This window comes from Ursus americanus, chromosome 17, assembly GCF_024610735.1.
Source record: "Ursus americanus isolate L20-20 chromosome 17, mUrsAme1.1.p, whole genome shotgun sequence".
In the NCBI taxonomy this organism is placed as follows: domain Eukaryota; kingdom Metazoa; phylum Chordata; class Mammalia; order Carnivora; family Ursidae; genus Ursus; species Ursus americanus.
The window spans coordinates 37,633,383-37,650,763 of NC_142143.1; the positions used below are offsets into that span (position 1 = coordinate 37,633,383).

The 17,381-nt window shown below is 40.1% G+C and overlaps 1 protein-coding gene and 1 long non-coding RNA gene across 2 annotated transcripts in view; one reads left to right on the top strand and one right to left on the bottom strand.

Annotated features, from left to right (window-relative positions):
- Positions 1 to 2,559: 2,559 nt before the first annotated feature.
- Positions 2,560 to 17,381, bottom strand: part of SYT1 (synaptotagmin 1) — an 820,357-nt gene continuing 805,535 nt past the window's right edge. Inside the window, exons 11-12 of the mRNA XM_045779553.2 lie at positions 9,924 to 10,057; positions 2,560 to 5,629 (exon numbers count right to left, since the gene is read on the bottom strand). Coding sequence (XP_045635509.1) covers positions 5,423 to 5,629; positions 9,924 to 10,057 — 341 coding nt within the window. The 3' untranslated portion in view covers positions 2,560 to 5,422. The remainder of the gene's footprint in view (positions 5,630 to 9,923; positions 10,058 to 17,381) is intronic.
- On the top strand, positions 5,626 to 8,286 carry LOC123780587 (uncharacterized). Its single transcript, XR_015727182.1, has 2 exons — positions 5,626 to 6,858; positions 7,706 to 8,286. It is a non-coding gene; the product is annotated as an uncharacterized LOC123780587 (long non-coding RNA).

Here is a 17,381-nt window from a genome sequence, read left to right on the forward strand (position 1 = left end):
GCCATAGTGGGCTGCTACTGGATCAGGATCTTGTGGGTCTCCCAGAACCTCCGGTGTGAAGCCTCTTTGTTGGTCCCAGCACCAACACCTGATACTCTTTGGTGGTCCCAGAAAAAAAGGGGCCCCATGGTACCTCTCCCAGGTTCTAGCCCCTCCCTCAGAGTTCTGGGCTACAGTAACACTACCTTCTCCATTTTCTTTTCTTTTCTTTTCTTTTCTTTTCTTTTCTTTTCTTTTCTTTTCTTTTCTTTTCTTTTTCTTTCTTTCTTTCTTTCTTTCTTTCTTTCTTTCTTTCTTTCTTTCTTTCTCTTTCAAGATTTTATTTATTTATTTGAGAGAGAGACAGAGCATGAGCAGGGGGAGGAGAAGAGGGGGACAAGCAAACTCCCTGCTGAGCAGGGAGCCTGACTCGGGGCTCGATCCCAGGATCATGACCTGAGCCAAAGGCAGATGCTTAACTGACTGAGCCATCCAGGTGCCCCTCCATTTTGTTTACCCAGCCTTACCCTGGTGTTTACGGGATGAATTGTACCCTGCCCCCCCCAATTCATATGTTGAAGTCCTAACCCCCAGTACCTCAGAATGTGACTTTATTTGGAGATAGTGTTCTTAAAGAGGGAGGTAAGTTAAAATGAGGTCATTAGGGTGGACCTCAGTTCAATATGACCCATGTTCTTATAAGAAGAGGAGGTTGGGACACAGGCACGCATAGAGGGAAGACCACATGAAGACAATGGGACCAGATGACCATCTATAAGCCAGAGAGAGAGGCTTCAGAAGAAACCACCGCTGCCGACACCTTGATCTAGGACTTCTGACTTCCAGAACCGTAAGAAAAGAAATCGTTGCTGTTGAGGCCACCAGGTCTGTGGTATTTTGTTAGGGCAGACCTAACGTACAACTACAGGTGGCATCTATTAACTTCTGAGTTAACCCACAGTTTGTACTTGACTTTCTCAGTCCTCTCTATGTGGCCAATTTCTTAAATTTCCCCTTTGAAATACCTGGAATAATTTTGTTGTCCTAATATACCCAAAACATACCCTAAGTGCATATATCTCAAACCTAAAAGCCTTTTGGGAAAACAGACATTGACAAAAGGTTGGGGTGGGGGTTTTTGGTTTTTTTGTTTTTTGTTTTGGTAATTAAGAAATAGTCTTTAAATAGTTTTGTACCTAATTTTGAGAGCTATTTAAGAAAAACAAAATGTTCACTCTTGAAAACCAAACACATATATTTAATGCCTCTTTCTTTTGTTGTTTTGTTTTGTTTTTGCAGCTAACCTTAGTGGGCCTTAAATTTCTTTTTCTCAACTTACATTTAGAACTCTGTCGACTTCCTCAGAGTGTACATAATTAAATGGCCTTTCCCCTGCCTACGTAAGCAGTTTTGGCTCAGTCCTATCCTTATTTGGCAGTGCCTAATAAAAGCTGGCTGAAGGGAGTATGGTGTGCTCAGCCTTGATAATGAGATAAATTTTGCCAGAGTCTTGCCCAATCTCTGACTTGGATAACTCCTACCAGTTCCTTTAGGACCTAACCTCCAAAACTTTTCTTGATATCTCTTCCCCCAAACAATGTGTTATAGGCTGGGATCCTCAGGATACTGATTCTGAGATGAAGGGGTTTTATGGACACATATTCTTGGGAACAACACCTGTAAAGGAGCGAGGAGAATGGACTGGGGAGAGGGAGAAGGTGAACAACATTGCAGTTGGACTAACCTTCTCAACTAACCCTTGGGGCTGGAAACTGAGATATTGCTTCAGAGAGATCCTGCGCAGGCCATGGAATGTGGAATGTGGCCAGGGAGGATGCCTGATCTTAGTGAGGCGGCTTCCTCAGTAGAGGGCAGAGGACACAGCTGTGAGCTGCCATCAGGCAAGGCTTCTAGCAGCTGCAGGCTGAGTGCCTCAGTGCTGAAGGGCTCACCATGGCATCCACTGTGATTGGTCTAGAGAAGGTTCTCAGAGACTCAGGGTGCCATCATTATGTATTGTGATAGTGTGTCCACGTGTCTGTCTGAGGCTGTGGGCTCCTTGGGACCAGGAATACCTTATTGCATCATTTGTTGTCTCTCTAGCATCTAGTAAAAACATAGTATACAAGAGGCACTAATCAATGTTGAATTTAGTGGAGGAAAGATATTTACTTGTTTTACCTAGTCATGGCAGTAGGCAGGGAATTTAATGTGGCATGCTACCCTCTGAGAATGGAATTTAGAAAAACTTATTTTCAGTCCCATTTTGGAGAGGCCGTCTGACTCAAGCTGTAGAATAAAAACCCTGGAGGACACCTTTTGGGCAGAGCAGAAAGCCTGAAGTTGTGCCGGATGAACCGATGATAAACAGGAAGAGAGAAACACACGGAGAATGAGGAGCACAGGGCAGTGGCGGCCAGCGCTCTCTGGGCATTGTTTTGCGTCAGCCCTTCTGTATTCACAGGTGCGCCTCGGCCCGGCAGTCAGTGCGGGCTTTTGTTCCAGCAGCCCCCAAAGTCCACAGGCCTCTGATTCCGCAGCAGAGTCAAGGAAGAGAAAGAGTTGAAAGGCGGCAGCATCAACAGGAAATAAAACATTTTTATTGAATATCCATGTAATATGTTAAGTCATTTTTAACAACAATCAGAAAACTACTGTGGGGTCACTACACAAAGTGAAACAAAATTTAAACCACCTCATCAAAAACGAAGGTAAATACAGCTAAAGTAGTTGGCTCGCGGGCCACGAGCCATATGGCAGAAGAGAACACCCCAACGTTTCTACAAGATACAGAGAAAACCCACACATAGAAACACTCAAGCAGGCAGTAAATATACACAAAGGCAACTAGGATCTTTCTAGAGCATCAGCTTCTAATACTTTACACAGCTTTGTCAGAAAGGTACATGTGGCGTATCTGAGGATGAATCTTGGTCTTAAAGCAGGTTCGGTCACTGACTGGTGAAACATGGCATAGTCCCAACTAATTCTATGGTGACAGTCCCATGTCTGGCAGTGTTACAAGAGAATGCATTAGTAGTACTTTAATGCGAGAAATCATGTGTATTCGGCAGCTCGAACCTGCTTGCCTTAAAGTGTTACTCCAGTGTGAACAACTTAAAGCTGAATACAGTGAAATTAAATGTCAGTTTCTGATGTCGAAGGATTTTTTAAAAGTCAATCGACTCCCTCTCTTTGGTAGGGTTTGGTCTTTTAAACTGGAAAGATTCTCATTTGACTCTTCTGTTCAAACTGATATTTAATCTCACATCATGACTTGTGCATCTTCTATTATCTATGTTTTTAAAAAAGTATGGACCCTCCTCAGAAGAGAGAGAGGTTACACTCCCTTGTCCTTTGTGTCTATCCCAGTCCTGACGCGTTTGCCGTGACTGGGCTGAAAGGCCAAGGGCTTGTCTCTTCTTTGATGAGAAAAGAAGAATGACAGGAATTCTAGTTTTATCAGGAAACAGCCAACCCCATGTGCGAAGCCTCCCATCAGCCCTTTTTGAATTCTCTGTGGTTTTTAAAAAAACGTGGCATGATATCCTGAAGTCTGAACATGAGACTAATGCTTGGTTTTCCTCCATCTTGTTTTGGTACTCGTGAAGATAAGCTTTCACCTCAGGGCACCACCGCTGTCTGTGGCCTAGGAGTTGAAATGGGTCACAGAAGCGCGTGGATGCAACGTGAGCTAATAGGCCGCCCTTCCACAAAGTGGTCGTCTACCAGAGTGGGGAAAAATATGGAATATTGCACAGTGCTTGACAAAATGCTGTGTGTTCCACCCCAGTCTATGTATCTTTCTCGTCCTATGCATAGCTTTTCAGTTCTGAATTGGTCCTTTGTAATGAGAACTGTTTGTGCTACACACACCTTGGGCAGTGCAGTAGAAGGGAGTGGCAGTATTGTTACAACATCACTACGGAATAAATTGAGTGCTATCCACTGAGGAAACTACGTGTCTAAGCACACACGGCAGTCACAGTGTTACACAGAGCAGTCCTTGAAGACTCTTATGGAATGACTAGTAGCTTCATAATAGTGCCATTTACTACATAATGACATTGAGAACATTTAAAAACTCCTCCTAAATCAAGCATCTAGTATACATAAGAGGTTGCTTCAGTTTGCTAGAACTTGTTCTTGGTATTGTTTCACCTTTTTTTTTTAAAGGACAAATTAAAACTTATTTAAGTAAAAAGAGCATATAAAAAGATCACTAGCTGTCTGTTTTGGCTTAATCGAAGTGCATTCAGAACTATGGCTAATTGTTTATTTTTTCATCTTTTGATGGGATTACAATACTGTCTGTTTACCACAAAGTAATTTTGTGTAATAAGCACAGATTGCTGTGTTAAAAATATTCTGCATTCCTTCTAATATGGTTTTATATAATAAAATATTTTGTTACAAAGTCTAATGTGCAAACCTTTTGGAATTATTATAGGTATGAAATCTGGAACAGAATTCACAGGATGCACATTTGTATAAAGGTGATAACGGAGAGCTACTTTTTTTTTTCTTTTTAAATAGTCAGGCAATATTTCAGAAATGCTGACTTCTTTCCTCAGCTTCTTCCCACCCACCCCATCCCCAAGCAAATGCACACACGCACACACACACATACACACACACACACGCACACACGGAACACCATCATGTTGTTACTCCATATGCAGTTATATGAAATCATTGACTCCTGTTCAGTTGCTTCCTCAAACATAAGACTGAAGCCCTGGTTTTAGCTTTTAGATATGTACAGACAGACGCTCTTCTGGTTTGTGGCTATGCTTCCTGGAGGTCAGTCTGGATGCTGCTCAGATCATGCTAATTTGCCTGTGAAGAAATTCTACAAAATTGGATTCACCCACCAAATATGTGGTGTCAGTGTATCTTGGTCTCAAATGATCGATAGAAAGCTCAGGTTTAAGTTGTCCTTTAAGATGTCAGTTTGACCGTACTAGTGCCTTACAAGTTGATATTTTTGCTGGAATGCAGACAATACTATAATTACCATATAATATATTATCGGCTCTCCTATATCTCAGTCAATTTACATAATTTAAAATAGAACATCTTATTAAAAACATCTAGATATACACAGATTAGGAAACGCTTACAACATACAAATACACAAACTAGAAATAAATCTTTAGCATACTGGTATATACAACAGTGTGATACAATAAATAATTTCAGTCATGCTCTATCTACACATCATATTGCTTAAAAGAAGAGGAGATTTGGAGGGCAGTGGCATGATGAAGGGCTTAGGGGCTCTCTACGTTTAAATTTGTGCAAATTAAAACAGGATTTGAAGTACCACTGAATTGTGTCAGAAATGCATGGCTGGATAGATGAAAGGACCCATATTACTGAGGTATTTACAGATACTGGCTAAAGAGCACTGTGTGGGCAAACGCAGGAAGGCTTCTTTCCTTTACTTCTTGACCGCCAGCATGGCGTCGACTTCCTCCTCTACCTGTAGGGTGTGCCACTGGGCGATGGGTCGCCTGGGGTTGGCCAGCATGTCTGACCAGTGTCGCAGCTCCGCCCCGGTGCTGTTGTAACCCACAAAGACTTTGCCGATGGCATCGTTCTTGCCAATCTTGTCATAGTCCAAAACAGTTACCACCACTTGCACTTTCTGAAAGAGGACACAAAAGAAACATTAATCAACCTGCCCTCTTACAAAGCTGCCTTGAGAGCTAAGCAACTGGAAATAAGAACCAGTCTCAAAACCCCAGGCCAAGACTGAAAATGACCTGAATGTGAAAATCTGAGTCCAGTCCCTATTTCGTCAGGTATTTGGCACAATTCTAAGTCTTTTACGTGAACTACTCAGTTACTTCCCACAATAGATCCTATCAATGTTGCCATTACCCAAGAAGATGCCGTGAAGTCCCCGGCGTAGGGTCACGGAAGGAGCGAGTGGGCTGGTTTCACAGTCCGTGCTGTGATCCACCATGCCATTCTGTCCTTGCCAACCGTGTCCACCTCTAAGTCCATTTGTTTCATTTGACTCATCAGCAAGATTTCTGGCATTGGTATTCGGTACAATAATCACATGATTATTGTGAGCATTAAATGTGACAATAGAGTGAAAATCTTTAAACAGTAATAACTAAAGATAATTTCCCCATTTTCTCAATAAACATTTGCTGAGTAACTGTTGCATATCCAGTGCTGATCTCAAACGGAAATAACTTTTCAGGCCACACAAGATTTACTTCAGGTGTTCCATTACATTGTGAGAGTTTATTTAATAACTTACTTTTTAGAACTGCCTGCATTGGCGAAAGCAAACCCATGCCATTATGATATGAAAGACACACTTTCTGAAAGCACTAAGTAATGGATTTGCTTAGTCAAAATATGTGAGGGCTCTAATCTAGAAACTGAGTGCAGAGATAAAGGAGGAGTTTAGAATAAAGTAAATGCATAACATTTGGTGGCCAGAGTTAAAAGGAACAAAATGTAATGACGGAAGCCAGGACCAGAGGAAGCTCCTGCTGAGTTCTGGCCCTTTCGCGGACTTTGTACTCTGCGGACTGCATTATCATACCAGTGTGCTAAGAGATGGCACCCACGGACAGCTTCACAGCAGAGAAAATGACCAGTCTTGAAAGTGGAATTTAGAATGTAAAATGCAACACGCTGGCAATAAAGGAAACAGACCGTCTTCCCTTGCGCAGCCTCGGACTGATTCCATTATCAAGGGCATCATCCGTCCACTGGATGGTATTTGGAACAGAGAACAGAATCACTTTGGTTCTCAGAAAAATTCTCAGAACTTTTCACAAGCAAATTCATCAGGATGAAATCATATTGCAGGGAATGGGGGGTAGGAGCTAATTAGGGACATCATGCACAAAGGTAAAATGGGGTTTTTGGAGGTTGGAATGAATGGTTGGAATGGGTTTTGATTATTTCACCTAGGAATGTACTGATTAATAGTACTCAAGACAGAATATCCTTCTGAAGGCCTTGGATTAATTTTTGCAGCTGCATATATAGTTTATTTACACATTTTGGGGGTATAACATTTACATGTACTTTTGGAAATCAGCATATTTTGCTCATAATATATTTCATAGGGATAGACAGATAGAAAGCAGATAATCTTATAACCTCAGATTAAAGGAAACCCAGACCCTTATTTGAGTCTGTAAAATGCTCAATTGTTTCTCTAGGAAAACTAGGAAAGCAGTCTCCTGGGAAAAACTAAAAAAGAAAAGAAAGGAAGAAAAAAGAAAAGAACAAATTGACAAGAAGCCGAGAAAGAGGAAGGATGCAGTCAAAGACAGGCTCATTATTGCCATGCCTAACGTACTCTATGATGGGTTCAGTTTCTCTCTGTCCTGACAGAATACTAGCTCCTCTAAAATACTGCTGCAGAAACCCAGCATGTCTTGTTTTTAATGTGCTTTATTTTTTTAAAAGATTTTATTTATTTGAGAGAGAGAGGGTGTGTGTGGCCCAAGTGGCAGGTGGAGGGACGGTGGGCAGAGGGAGAGGGAGAAGCAAGCTGACTCCTTGCTGAGCAGGGAGCCTGATATGGGAGTAGATTCCAGCAGTCCAGAGATCATGACCTGAGCCCAAGTCAGAGGCTTAAGCAACTGAGCCACCCAGGCGCCCTTCTTCATTTTTAATATATTTACATTTGCTGCAATTTATAGTTGAAAAAGAACATTTACTTTCTTTCTTTCTTTTTTTTTTACAGGTGTAGAATTGTAGCTCAAGAAAGTTTACAATAGGATTTTTCATCACAATACCCTGTCTTATATTGTTTTGCAGTATTAAAAAACAAAACTTCAGGAGGTGTTAGTTTCCATAGGAGTAAGTTCTTAGAACTCAAAATGGAGTTCACTGAACAAATATGGCAAAATAAATTGGAGAAAATTGGATGTCTTCGAGGGTTGCCAGTGGGTCAAAGCAGTGACCTCACTGGTTCAGGCTAGTAACCAGCTGACCGGGGACAGGGGATCACTGCCCTCTGCAATGTCACTTATATAACAACTGTTGAAAGTAAGTATGTGCAATTTGCTACCATGTGAAAATGTACACGAGAAAGGTTATATAAAGACCATGAAGTGGGGGCACCTGGGTGGCTCAGCTGGTTAAGTGACTTGCCTCCAGCTCAGGTCATGACCTGGAGTCCTAGGATCAAGTCCTGCATCAGGCTTCCAGCTCCGCAGGGAGTCTACTTCTCCCTCTGACCCTCTCCCCTCTCATGCTCTCTCTCACTCTCTCTCTCTTTCTCTCAAATAAATAAATAAATAAAATCTTAAAAAAAAAAAAAAAGACCATGAAGTGATGTGAGAAAGAGCTGCCCCATACAACACAGTAGCTCCTGGGCACATGTAGCTATTTAAATGGGAGTAAATTAAAATTAATAAAGTCCCTTGATCACACTGGTGGCCGAGGTGCTCATTACTTTCTTGCGGCTATGACTACTGTGCTGGACCACACAGATGATAAAACATTTCCATCCGCACAGAGTTCTAGTAGACAGCACTGATTCATTTATTGTTTTAATTTTATCGTTAGATCTATTTTCTAACAAAATGTTAATTAGAAAAAGAGACAAAATTAACACTGTGAATACTAATGGTGATGGGAACCATTTACTGAGCGTTCACCATTCCAAGTGCTTTTATATGCATAATTTCTTTGATGTGGATTCTATTATTCCTATTTTATATGTGAGGAGATTCTAAGCCTCGGTTTCCTCATATAAAACTGGGATAATAACCTCTCTCATAAGGTTATTGTAAAGACTCAATGAGATTATGTATGTAAAGTGCTTAAATTGGGCCTAGGCACATGATAAATATACAATAAATGTAGCTATTATATTAGCTTTCTTCATGGAGTAAAGGTGTGATTTGTTCATAAGATACTGTATTCTAAATTAGATTCTAGATTAAAGTAAAAATATGCAACTAAAGAATATTTGCTGATGTTTTATATTCTGGACCTTTAGAAATTTTCATGGTGTAGTTTTGATATCTACCCTTCATGTCTCCTTCATGTTGTGAGCAAACTTTTATAGGACTGAAAAGACAGACCCATATCAATTATTTAAAAAAATGTAAAAGTAGTGTTGCTTTAAGGCACGTGACTTTCTAATATCCAATATCCATTAAAGATTAGCAAGAAATAGCCGATAGTTGTTGGATGTGAACTTTGAGTCCCAAGAGTCTCATTATGGTTAGGAGGTAAGAGAACCTAAAATTATTTAAAAATTGCTAAATAATAATATCATATACTATTATCATGGCTGCATGTAGCATCCTGTTTTGAACATGTTATCCACAGATTCCTTTAATAGAATACTCCCTATCATAACAATTATTATCTAGCAAATGAAGGTTTCATCTTCACAAAAATATCCATCCATTCTAACTTAGAAACAGGAGGCTAAATTTAAACAATTAAAAAAATATGACTTAGTCTGGTTTTTCTATTGTTAATCACCTCTTAATAATGAAAGATTAAAGATGCTGCATATTTAGCATCAACCAAAATATTTCTTTTCTCTCTCTCTCTCTCTCTTTTTTTTTTTTTTTTTTTTTTGCTATAAGGCTGTGATAAGGAGAACTCCATACCTGGGAATGAATAGTGAAAGTTCATTTTCTCTTTGCCTTTTAACCTTTATGGTACTTTTTGAGTTAGCAGAGTCCTTCTGTTGATTTTCTTTTTCCTACTTTGTTTCTGCTCAACAGAATGCCAGCTGTTTTTGGCTGACGAGTCAGCACATCCTGTGCTGTATGTTATCATTTCCTTCTTGATGTCGCTTGATTAGCAAGTGTGCATGGGAATAAGAATGGCAACTCTCATGAAGGCATGTGGCTGATAATTTACAAGGTCTGTGTCTTTCATTTATGTGGTCTGAAGAAATCAAATTGAATGGGAAGACAAAATTATGTTAATATTACCTGGATTTGCTCAAAGGGTACTTCAAAGCTGAATGACTCATTGTAGTAGGGGTTAAGTGTGTTCTTTTTAATTGTTGTCTTTTTCTTCTTCAGCCTCTTGCCATTCTGCATCAGATGGATCTTCACATAAGGATCTGAAAAACAGAAACAAAAACTTCAGGAGATCAAAGATACGTATTTTAGATTATAGCTTTGCTTATTAAAAAACTTGAGTATTACCAACAGGGAAATCATTTTATAGCATATATTCAATATTTTTTATAAAAATGTGAGCATTCTTTATTGAAAGAGTTTAAGTAACCTATGGGCCAGGGTTTTTGCCATGATAGCTCAATATTTATAGCTGGATTTAGGGGATGAGAGCTATAGTGTGCTAACAAACCAGCAATTTGGGGAGAAAAAAGCCTTGACATGTAACATTTGCGAATGCCCATGGTAGAAATACTCTCAGCATGGCTGATTTCAAGCTACTAAATAGTTTAACAACTAGCTTACCAAATCCCTGAAATATTAACAGTTGGCTCTTATGAGCTGGCAAAGTACTGGCTGCAGCCTATGACTGCATGGGAATAAAACTCTTGACAGAGAAAGGACAAAGGAGCTGTTTCATGCGTTCATTTATTCATTTACTCAATCAATATTAGTTAGACCCTAGGGATACAGCAGCGACTAAAACTGATCATTGCTGTTTTCATGATGGAACTTCAGACTCGTGGGGGGGAAGGAGACAGTAGGCTTGCCAAGAAACGAAACACATATGAAATTACAAGTTGACAAGAGTGCTCTAGAAGAAAAGAGCAAGAACAGAGATATGATTGAGAATAGCAGGGATAGTATGGTGAGCCCAAGGTAGCAATGGAATTCTGAAATTGCTCAGGTAAGGCCTCTCTGCGGAGGTAACATTAAAACTGAGACTTGAAGGTTAAAGGGAGAGACGAGGCCGTGTGTGTGTGCGCATGCAGTGATGGAGTGGGGTGTGGGTGGAGAGGGCGAGAGAGAGATCTATTGATCCAGGACCTGTGCCTGATCATCCCTAGGTAGAGAGTAAGTCAGTACACATAGAGGTAATGAGAAAAGGAGCAAGATTCCCTTAGCAGTTTCCCCAAAGTCTCATTAAGTAAAGGTAAAGTAGTAAGCAAATCAATGGAGGGGTGAGACAATTCCCATTTATAGTTCTCATTACTAATGGATGAACGACATACCTTCAGGTTACTAAGAACCAACACCCAGGTTTGACAGTAAAATCTCTCTACTGTTTTCTTAAATATTTGTCCAATTCACATGTAATGCATATTCATTATAGAAAAAAATCATAAAACAATGATAAAAAGAAAAAAATTAAAAATCATCCATGATTTTATTCCCCTAAAATAAACAGTGCTAAGCCTTCTAAAATTTCTTTCCTCCCTTTCAGTGTGTGTAAAGCTTGGAGAAACTTTACAGATAATCTAGTTTAAAATCCACATATTTTTAGATAACAACATTTTCTGGTCTGTAGTTTTTTCAGCACAATAAAACTCCAGTTTGTTATTGGACAACGTTGTTTATACACGCATCAAGCAGGCCAAAGCCGGCAGCACTTCATAGACAAACAAAAAAGAGGAAAAAGAAAAAAAAAAAAAGAAACCTTTTATCTTTGGCTTTTTTAACCATCTCATACAAACCAGCTGTTTATAGTATAGCTAAGTGCATACACAAAAAATGTTACTGGAATCCCCGGAGTAAGATTGTTTTGTTTTCTTCTGTGTGGTTTTTTAATTTTTCTTTTCTCTTTTGAGATTGTAATGACCGTGGTCACATGACAAGTAGAGTCGGAAGTAGGACAGAGAATGCTCCGAAAGCTGGCTTGTTTATCCAAAATTAAAAATGGCTGACCCCAACAATATGTACAAAATATACAATGTAAATAAAGATTATAAACACATTTTCCTTTACAAAGTATTTTTTTAATTTTTTAAATTATATTATGTTAGTTATCATACAGTACATCCCTGGTTTCTGACGTAAAGTTCGATGATTCATTAGTTGCGTATACCACCCAGTGCACCATGCAATAAGTGCCCTCCTTACTACCCATCACCGGTCTATCCCATTCCACCACCCCCTTCCCCTCTGAAGCCCTCAGGTTGTTTCTCAGAGTCCATAGTCTCTCATGCTTCATTCCCCCTTCTGATTATCCCCCCTTTCTTTATCCCTTACTTCCCCTACTGAGCTTCCTAGTTCTTATGTTCCATAGATGAGAGAAATCATATGATAATTGTCTTTCTCTGCTTGACTTATTTCACTTAGCATTATCTCCTCCAGTGCCGTCCATGTTGCAGCAAATGTTGAGAACTCGTTCCTTCTGATAGCTGAGTAATATTCCATTGTATATATGGACCACAACTTCTTAATCCAGTCATCTGTTGAAGGGCATCTCGGTTCCTTCCATGATTTAGCTATTGTGGACAATGCTGCTATGAACATTGGGGTGCATATGGCCCTTCTCTTCACTACGTCTGTATCTTTGGGGTAGTGCAATGGCTGGATCATAGGGTAGCTCAATTTTTAACTTTTTAAGGGACCTCCACACTGTTTTCCAGAGTGGCTGTACCAACTTGCATTCCCATCAACAATGTAGGAGGGATCCCCTTTCTCCACATCCTTTCCAGCAATTGTTGTTTCTCGCCTTGTCAATTTTTGCCATTCTAACTGGCGTAAGGTGGTATCTTAGTGTGGTTTTGATTTGAATTTCCCTGATGGCTAATGATTTTGAACATTTTTTCTTGTGTCTGTTAGCCATTTGTATGTCGGCATTGGAAAAGTGTCTGTTCATATCTTCTGCCCATTTTATGGTTTGTTTATTTGTTTCTCACATATTGAGTTTGAGAAGTTCTTTGTAGATCTTGGATACCAGTCTTTTATCTGTAGCATCGTTTGCAAATATATTCTCCCATTCCGTGGGCTGCCTCTTAGTTTTTTTGACTGTTTCCTTGGCTGTGCAGAAGCTTTTTATCTTGATGAAGTCCCACAAGTTCATTTTATCTTTTCTTTCTCTTGCCTTTGGAGATGTGTCATGAAAAAGGTTGCTTTGGCCGATGTCGCAGAGGTTGCTGTCTATGTTCTCCTCTAGGATTTTGATGGATTCCTGTCTCACATCGAGGTCTTTCATCCATTTGGAGTTTATCTTTGTGTATAGTGTGAGAGAGTGGTCAAGTTTCATTCTTTTGCATGTAGCTGTCCAATTTTCCCAGCACCATTTATTGAAGAGACTGTCTTTTTTCCACCAAATGTTTTTTCCTGCTTTATCAAAGATTAGTTGCCCAAAGAGCCGAGGGTCCATTTCTGGGTTCTCTATTCTGTTCCATTGGTCTGTGTGTCTGTTTTTGTGCCAGTACCATGCTGTCTTTGTGATCACAGCTTTGTAGTACAGCTCGAAATCCAGCATTGTGATGCCCCCAGCTTTGTTTTTTCCTTTTCAACAGTTCCTTGGAGATTCGGGGCCTTTTCTGGTTCCACACAAATTTAAGGACTATTTGTTCCAGTTCTTTGAAAAATGTCATCAGTATTTTGATCGGGATAACACTGAAAGTGTAGATTGCTCTGGGTAGCATGGACATTTTAACTATGTTAATTCTTCCGATCCATGAGCATGGAATATTTTTCCATCTTTTTGTGTCTTCCTCAATGTCTTTCAAGAGTGATTTATAGTTTCTAGAATATAGGTCCTTTACGTCTCTGGTTAAGTTAATTCCAAGGTAACGTATGGTTTTTGGTGCTATTTTAAATGGGATGGATTCCCTAATTTCTCTTTCTTCAGTCTCATTATTCGTGTATAGAAATGCAACTGATTTCTGAGCATTGATTTTGTATCCCCCCACATTACTGAATTACTCTATAACTTCTAATAGTTTGGGAGTGGATTCTTTTGGGTTTTCCATATAGAGTATCATGTCATCTGTGAAGAGAGACATTTTGACTTCTTCTTTGCTGATTTGGATACCTTTTATCCCTTTTTGTTGTCTGATTGCTGTTGCAAGGACTTCTAGTACTATGTTGAATAATAGTGGCGAGAGTGGGCATCCTTGTCGTGTTCCTGATCTTAAGGGAAAGGCTTCCAGCTTTTCCCCATTGAGAATGATATTTGCTGTAGGCTTTTCATAGATGGTCCTTATGAGATTGAGGAATGTACCCTCTATCCCTACACTCTGAAGCATTTTAATCAGGAAAGGATGCTGTATTTTGTCAAATGCTTTTTCTGCATCTATTGAGAGAATCATATGACTTTTGAATTTTTCTTTCTGGATAAAATCTAAGACACTGATTGATTTGCGAATGTTGAACCACGCTTGCATCCCAGGGATGAATCCCACTTGGTCATGATGGATAATCCTTTTAATGTACTGCTGGATTCTATTAGCCAGGATCTTGTTGAGGATTTTGGCGTCCATATTCATTAGGGAAATTGGTCTGTAATACTCCTTTTTGATGGGGTCTTTGCCTGGTTTGGGGATCAAGGTAATATTGGCCTCATAAAATGAGTTTTGTAGCTTTCTTTCTGTTTCTATTTTTTGAAATAGCTTTAGGAGAATAGGTATTATTTCTTCTTTGAATGTTTGGTAGAATTCCCCAGGAAAACCACCCGGGCCTGGAGTTTTGTTTTTTGGAAGGTTGTTTATCACTGACTCAATCTCTTCATAATTAATTGACCTGTTAAAAAAATCAATTTCTTCCTGTTTCAGTCTTGGTAGTTTGTAGGTTTCCAGGAAGGCCTCCATCTCTTCCAGATTGCTTAATTTATTGGCATAAAGCTGTTGATAAAAGTTTCTCATAATCCTTCCAATTTCATTGGTGTTGGTTGTGACCTCTCCTTTTTCATTCATAATTTTATTAATTTGGGTCCTTTCTCTATTCTTTTGGATAAGTCTCGCCAGTGGTCTGTCAATTTTATTAATTCTCTCAAAGAACCAGCTTCTAGTTCTGTTGATCTGCTCTACTGTACTCCTGGTTTCTAATTCATTGATTTCTGCTCTAATCTTGGTCAACTGCTTCCTCGTGCGTGGATTAGGCCTGTCCCTCTGTTACTGTTCCAGCTTCTTGAGGTGAGAATATAAAAACTACATTTTAGATTTTTCTATTCTTTTGAGTGAGGCCTGGATGGCTATGTATTTCCCCCTTAGGACTGCCTTTGCAGTATCCCATAGGTTTTGGACTGTTGTGTTTTCATTCTTGTTGGTCTCCATAAATTGCTTAAATTGATTTTTGATTTCCTGGTTTATCGAATCATTCCTGAGCAGGATGGTTCTTAGTCTCCAAGTGTTTGAGTTTCTTCTAAATTTTTCCTTGTGGTTGAGCTCCAAATTCAAAGCGTTGTGGTCTGAGAATATGCAGGGAATAATTTCAGTCTTTTGGTATCGGTTGAGACCTGTTTTGTGTCCCAGAACATGGTCTATTCTTGAGAATGTTCCATGGGCATTAGAATAGAATGAGTATTCTCTGGTTCTGGGGTGTAGTGTACTATATATATCTATGAGGTCCAACTCGTCGAGTATGGCATTCAAAGCTCTTGTTTCTATGTTGGTTTTCTGCTCCAGTGCTCTGTCTATTGCTGATAGTGGAGTGTTGAGGTCCCCTACTATTAATGTATTTTTATCTATATGTCTCTTTATTCTGGTTAAGAGTTGGCTTGTGTATCTTGCTGCTCCCCTGGTGGGGGCATATATATTTATAATTGTCATATCCACTTGTTGGACACATCCTTTAAGAATAATATAGTGCCCTTCTTTATCTCTAACTATAGTCTTTAGTTTAAAATCCAATCTGTCTGATATGAGAATTGCTACCCCAGCTTTCTTTTGAGGTCCACTGGCGTGAAAGATGGTATTCCATCCCTTTACTTTCAGTCTGACTGTATCTTTAGGTTCAAATTGAGTCTCTTGTAGACAGCAAATGGATGGGTCATGTCTTTTTATCCAATCTGCAACCCTTTGGAATTTATGGGAGCATTTAGGCCATTTACATTGAGACTGAATATTGAGAGATATGATTTTAATGATGCCATGTTGTCAGTAAAGTCTTTGTTTCTATAGATTGTGACTTTCTGTTCTGTATCACTCTTGGGGCCTTTTTACTTTTATAGAACCCCCCTTATTATCTCCTGTAGGGCTGGTTTCGTGGTTACGAAATTGGTCAATGACTGGTGATTCTGGAAGGTCTTTATTTCTCCATCCATTCTGAATGACAGCCTTGCTGGATAAAAGATCCTTGGCTGTATATTTTTCTCTGAAAGAGCTTTAAAAATGCCCCCCCCCAACCCTTTCTCTCATTCCAGGTCTGTGTAGACAGGTCTGATGTAATTCTGATACCTTTGCCTTGGTACATGAGAAATTTCTTTGCCCTGGCCACTTTCAATACTGTATCCTTGGATCTTATATTTGCGAATTGCACTATGACGTGACGTGGCGTAGGTTTGTCATGGTTGAGCTTGGGAGCGGTCCTCTCTGCCTCTTGGACACGAATGTTTGTTTCCCTTGCTAGATTAGGGAAGTTTTCAGCTACAATTTGTTCAAATATCTCTTCTAGACCTCTGTTTTTCTCCACCTCCTTGGGGATGCCGATGATTCTGACATTGGAACGTTTCATTGAGTCAGTAATCTCCCGTAAGCTACATTCTTGCACGTGGATTTTTTTAAGTCCAGATTCTATTTTAGCTTTCTATTCTACTAACCCATCCTCCAATTCGCTGATACGTTCTTCCACCTCATTCACCCTGGCCGTCAGAGCCTCTAGTTTTGACTGCATTTGGCTCATAGAATTTTTAATTTCTGCCAGATTCACTCTCATTTCTGCCCTTAGAGATTCTATATTCTCATTAACATTTTCATTAATACTTTTTTCAAGTCTACACATCATCTTGACCATTGTTACTCTGAATTCCATTTCTGATAATTTGGTTATATCCATATCCATTAGTTCTGTGGCAGAGGCCACAGACTCATTGTCTTTTCTTTGCTGGGGGGTATTTCTCCTTCTCGTCATTCTGATGAGGAGAGGTTGCGGTGTTGTCCAGAGCCCAAATTATTGACCGGGACCCAGGCTGTGCGCCCTTGTTTTATAGGGATCTTAGGGATGTGGACTTCTTGATTTCTCAGCCTGCCTTCGCGGGGGGGGGGGGGGGTTGCCGCGCGGATACTCAGGCAACCCTGTTTGGGTAGAGTCTCCGTGTCCCCTGCAAGGCGGATGGGGATGGGCACACTGTGAGCTGGTATTTCCAGGCTTTTGTTCTCTGGCGGCGTTCCCTGGCGGTTTGCTGTGCCTCTTCTGAGAGTCAGAGCAGCAGCGGCCGAATCTCAGCCTCTGTCTCAGAACAGAGAGATCGTGGACTGTTCTCCACTGGGGTCTTCTGGCCACTTTAACTCTGTTACTGTTGGTGCTGCTCAACCCTGCAGCGTCCCGGGATGTGCGCCCCACACCCGGCGT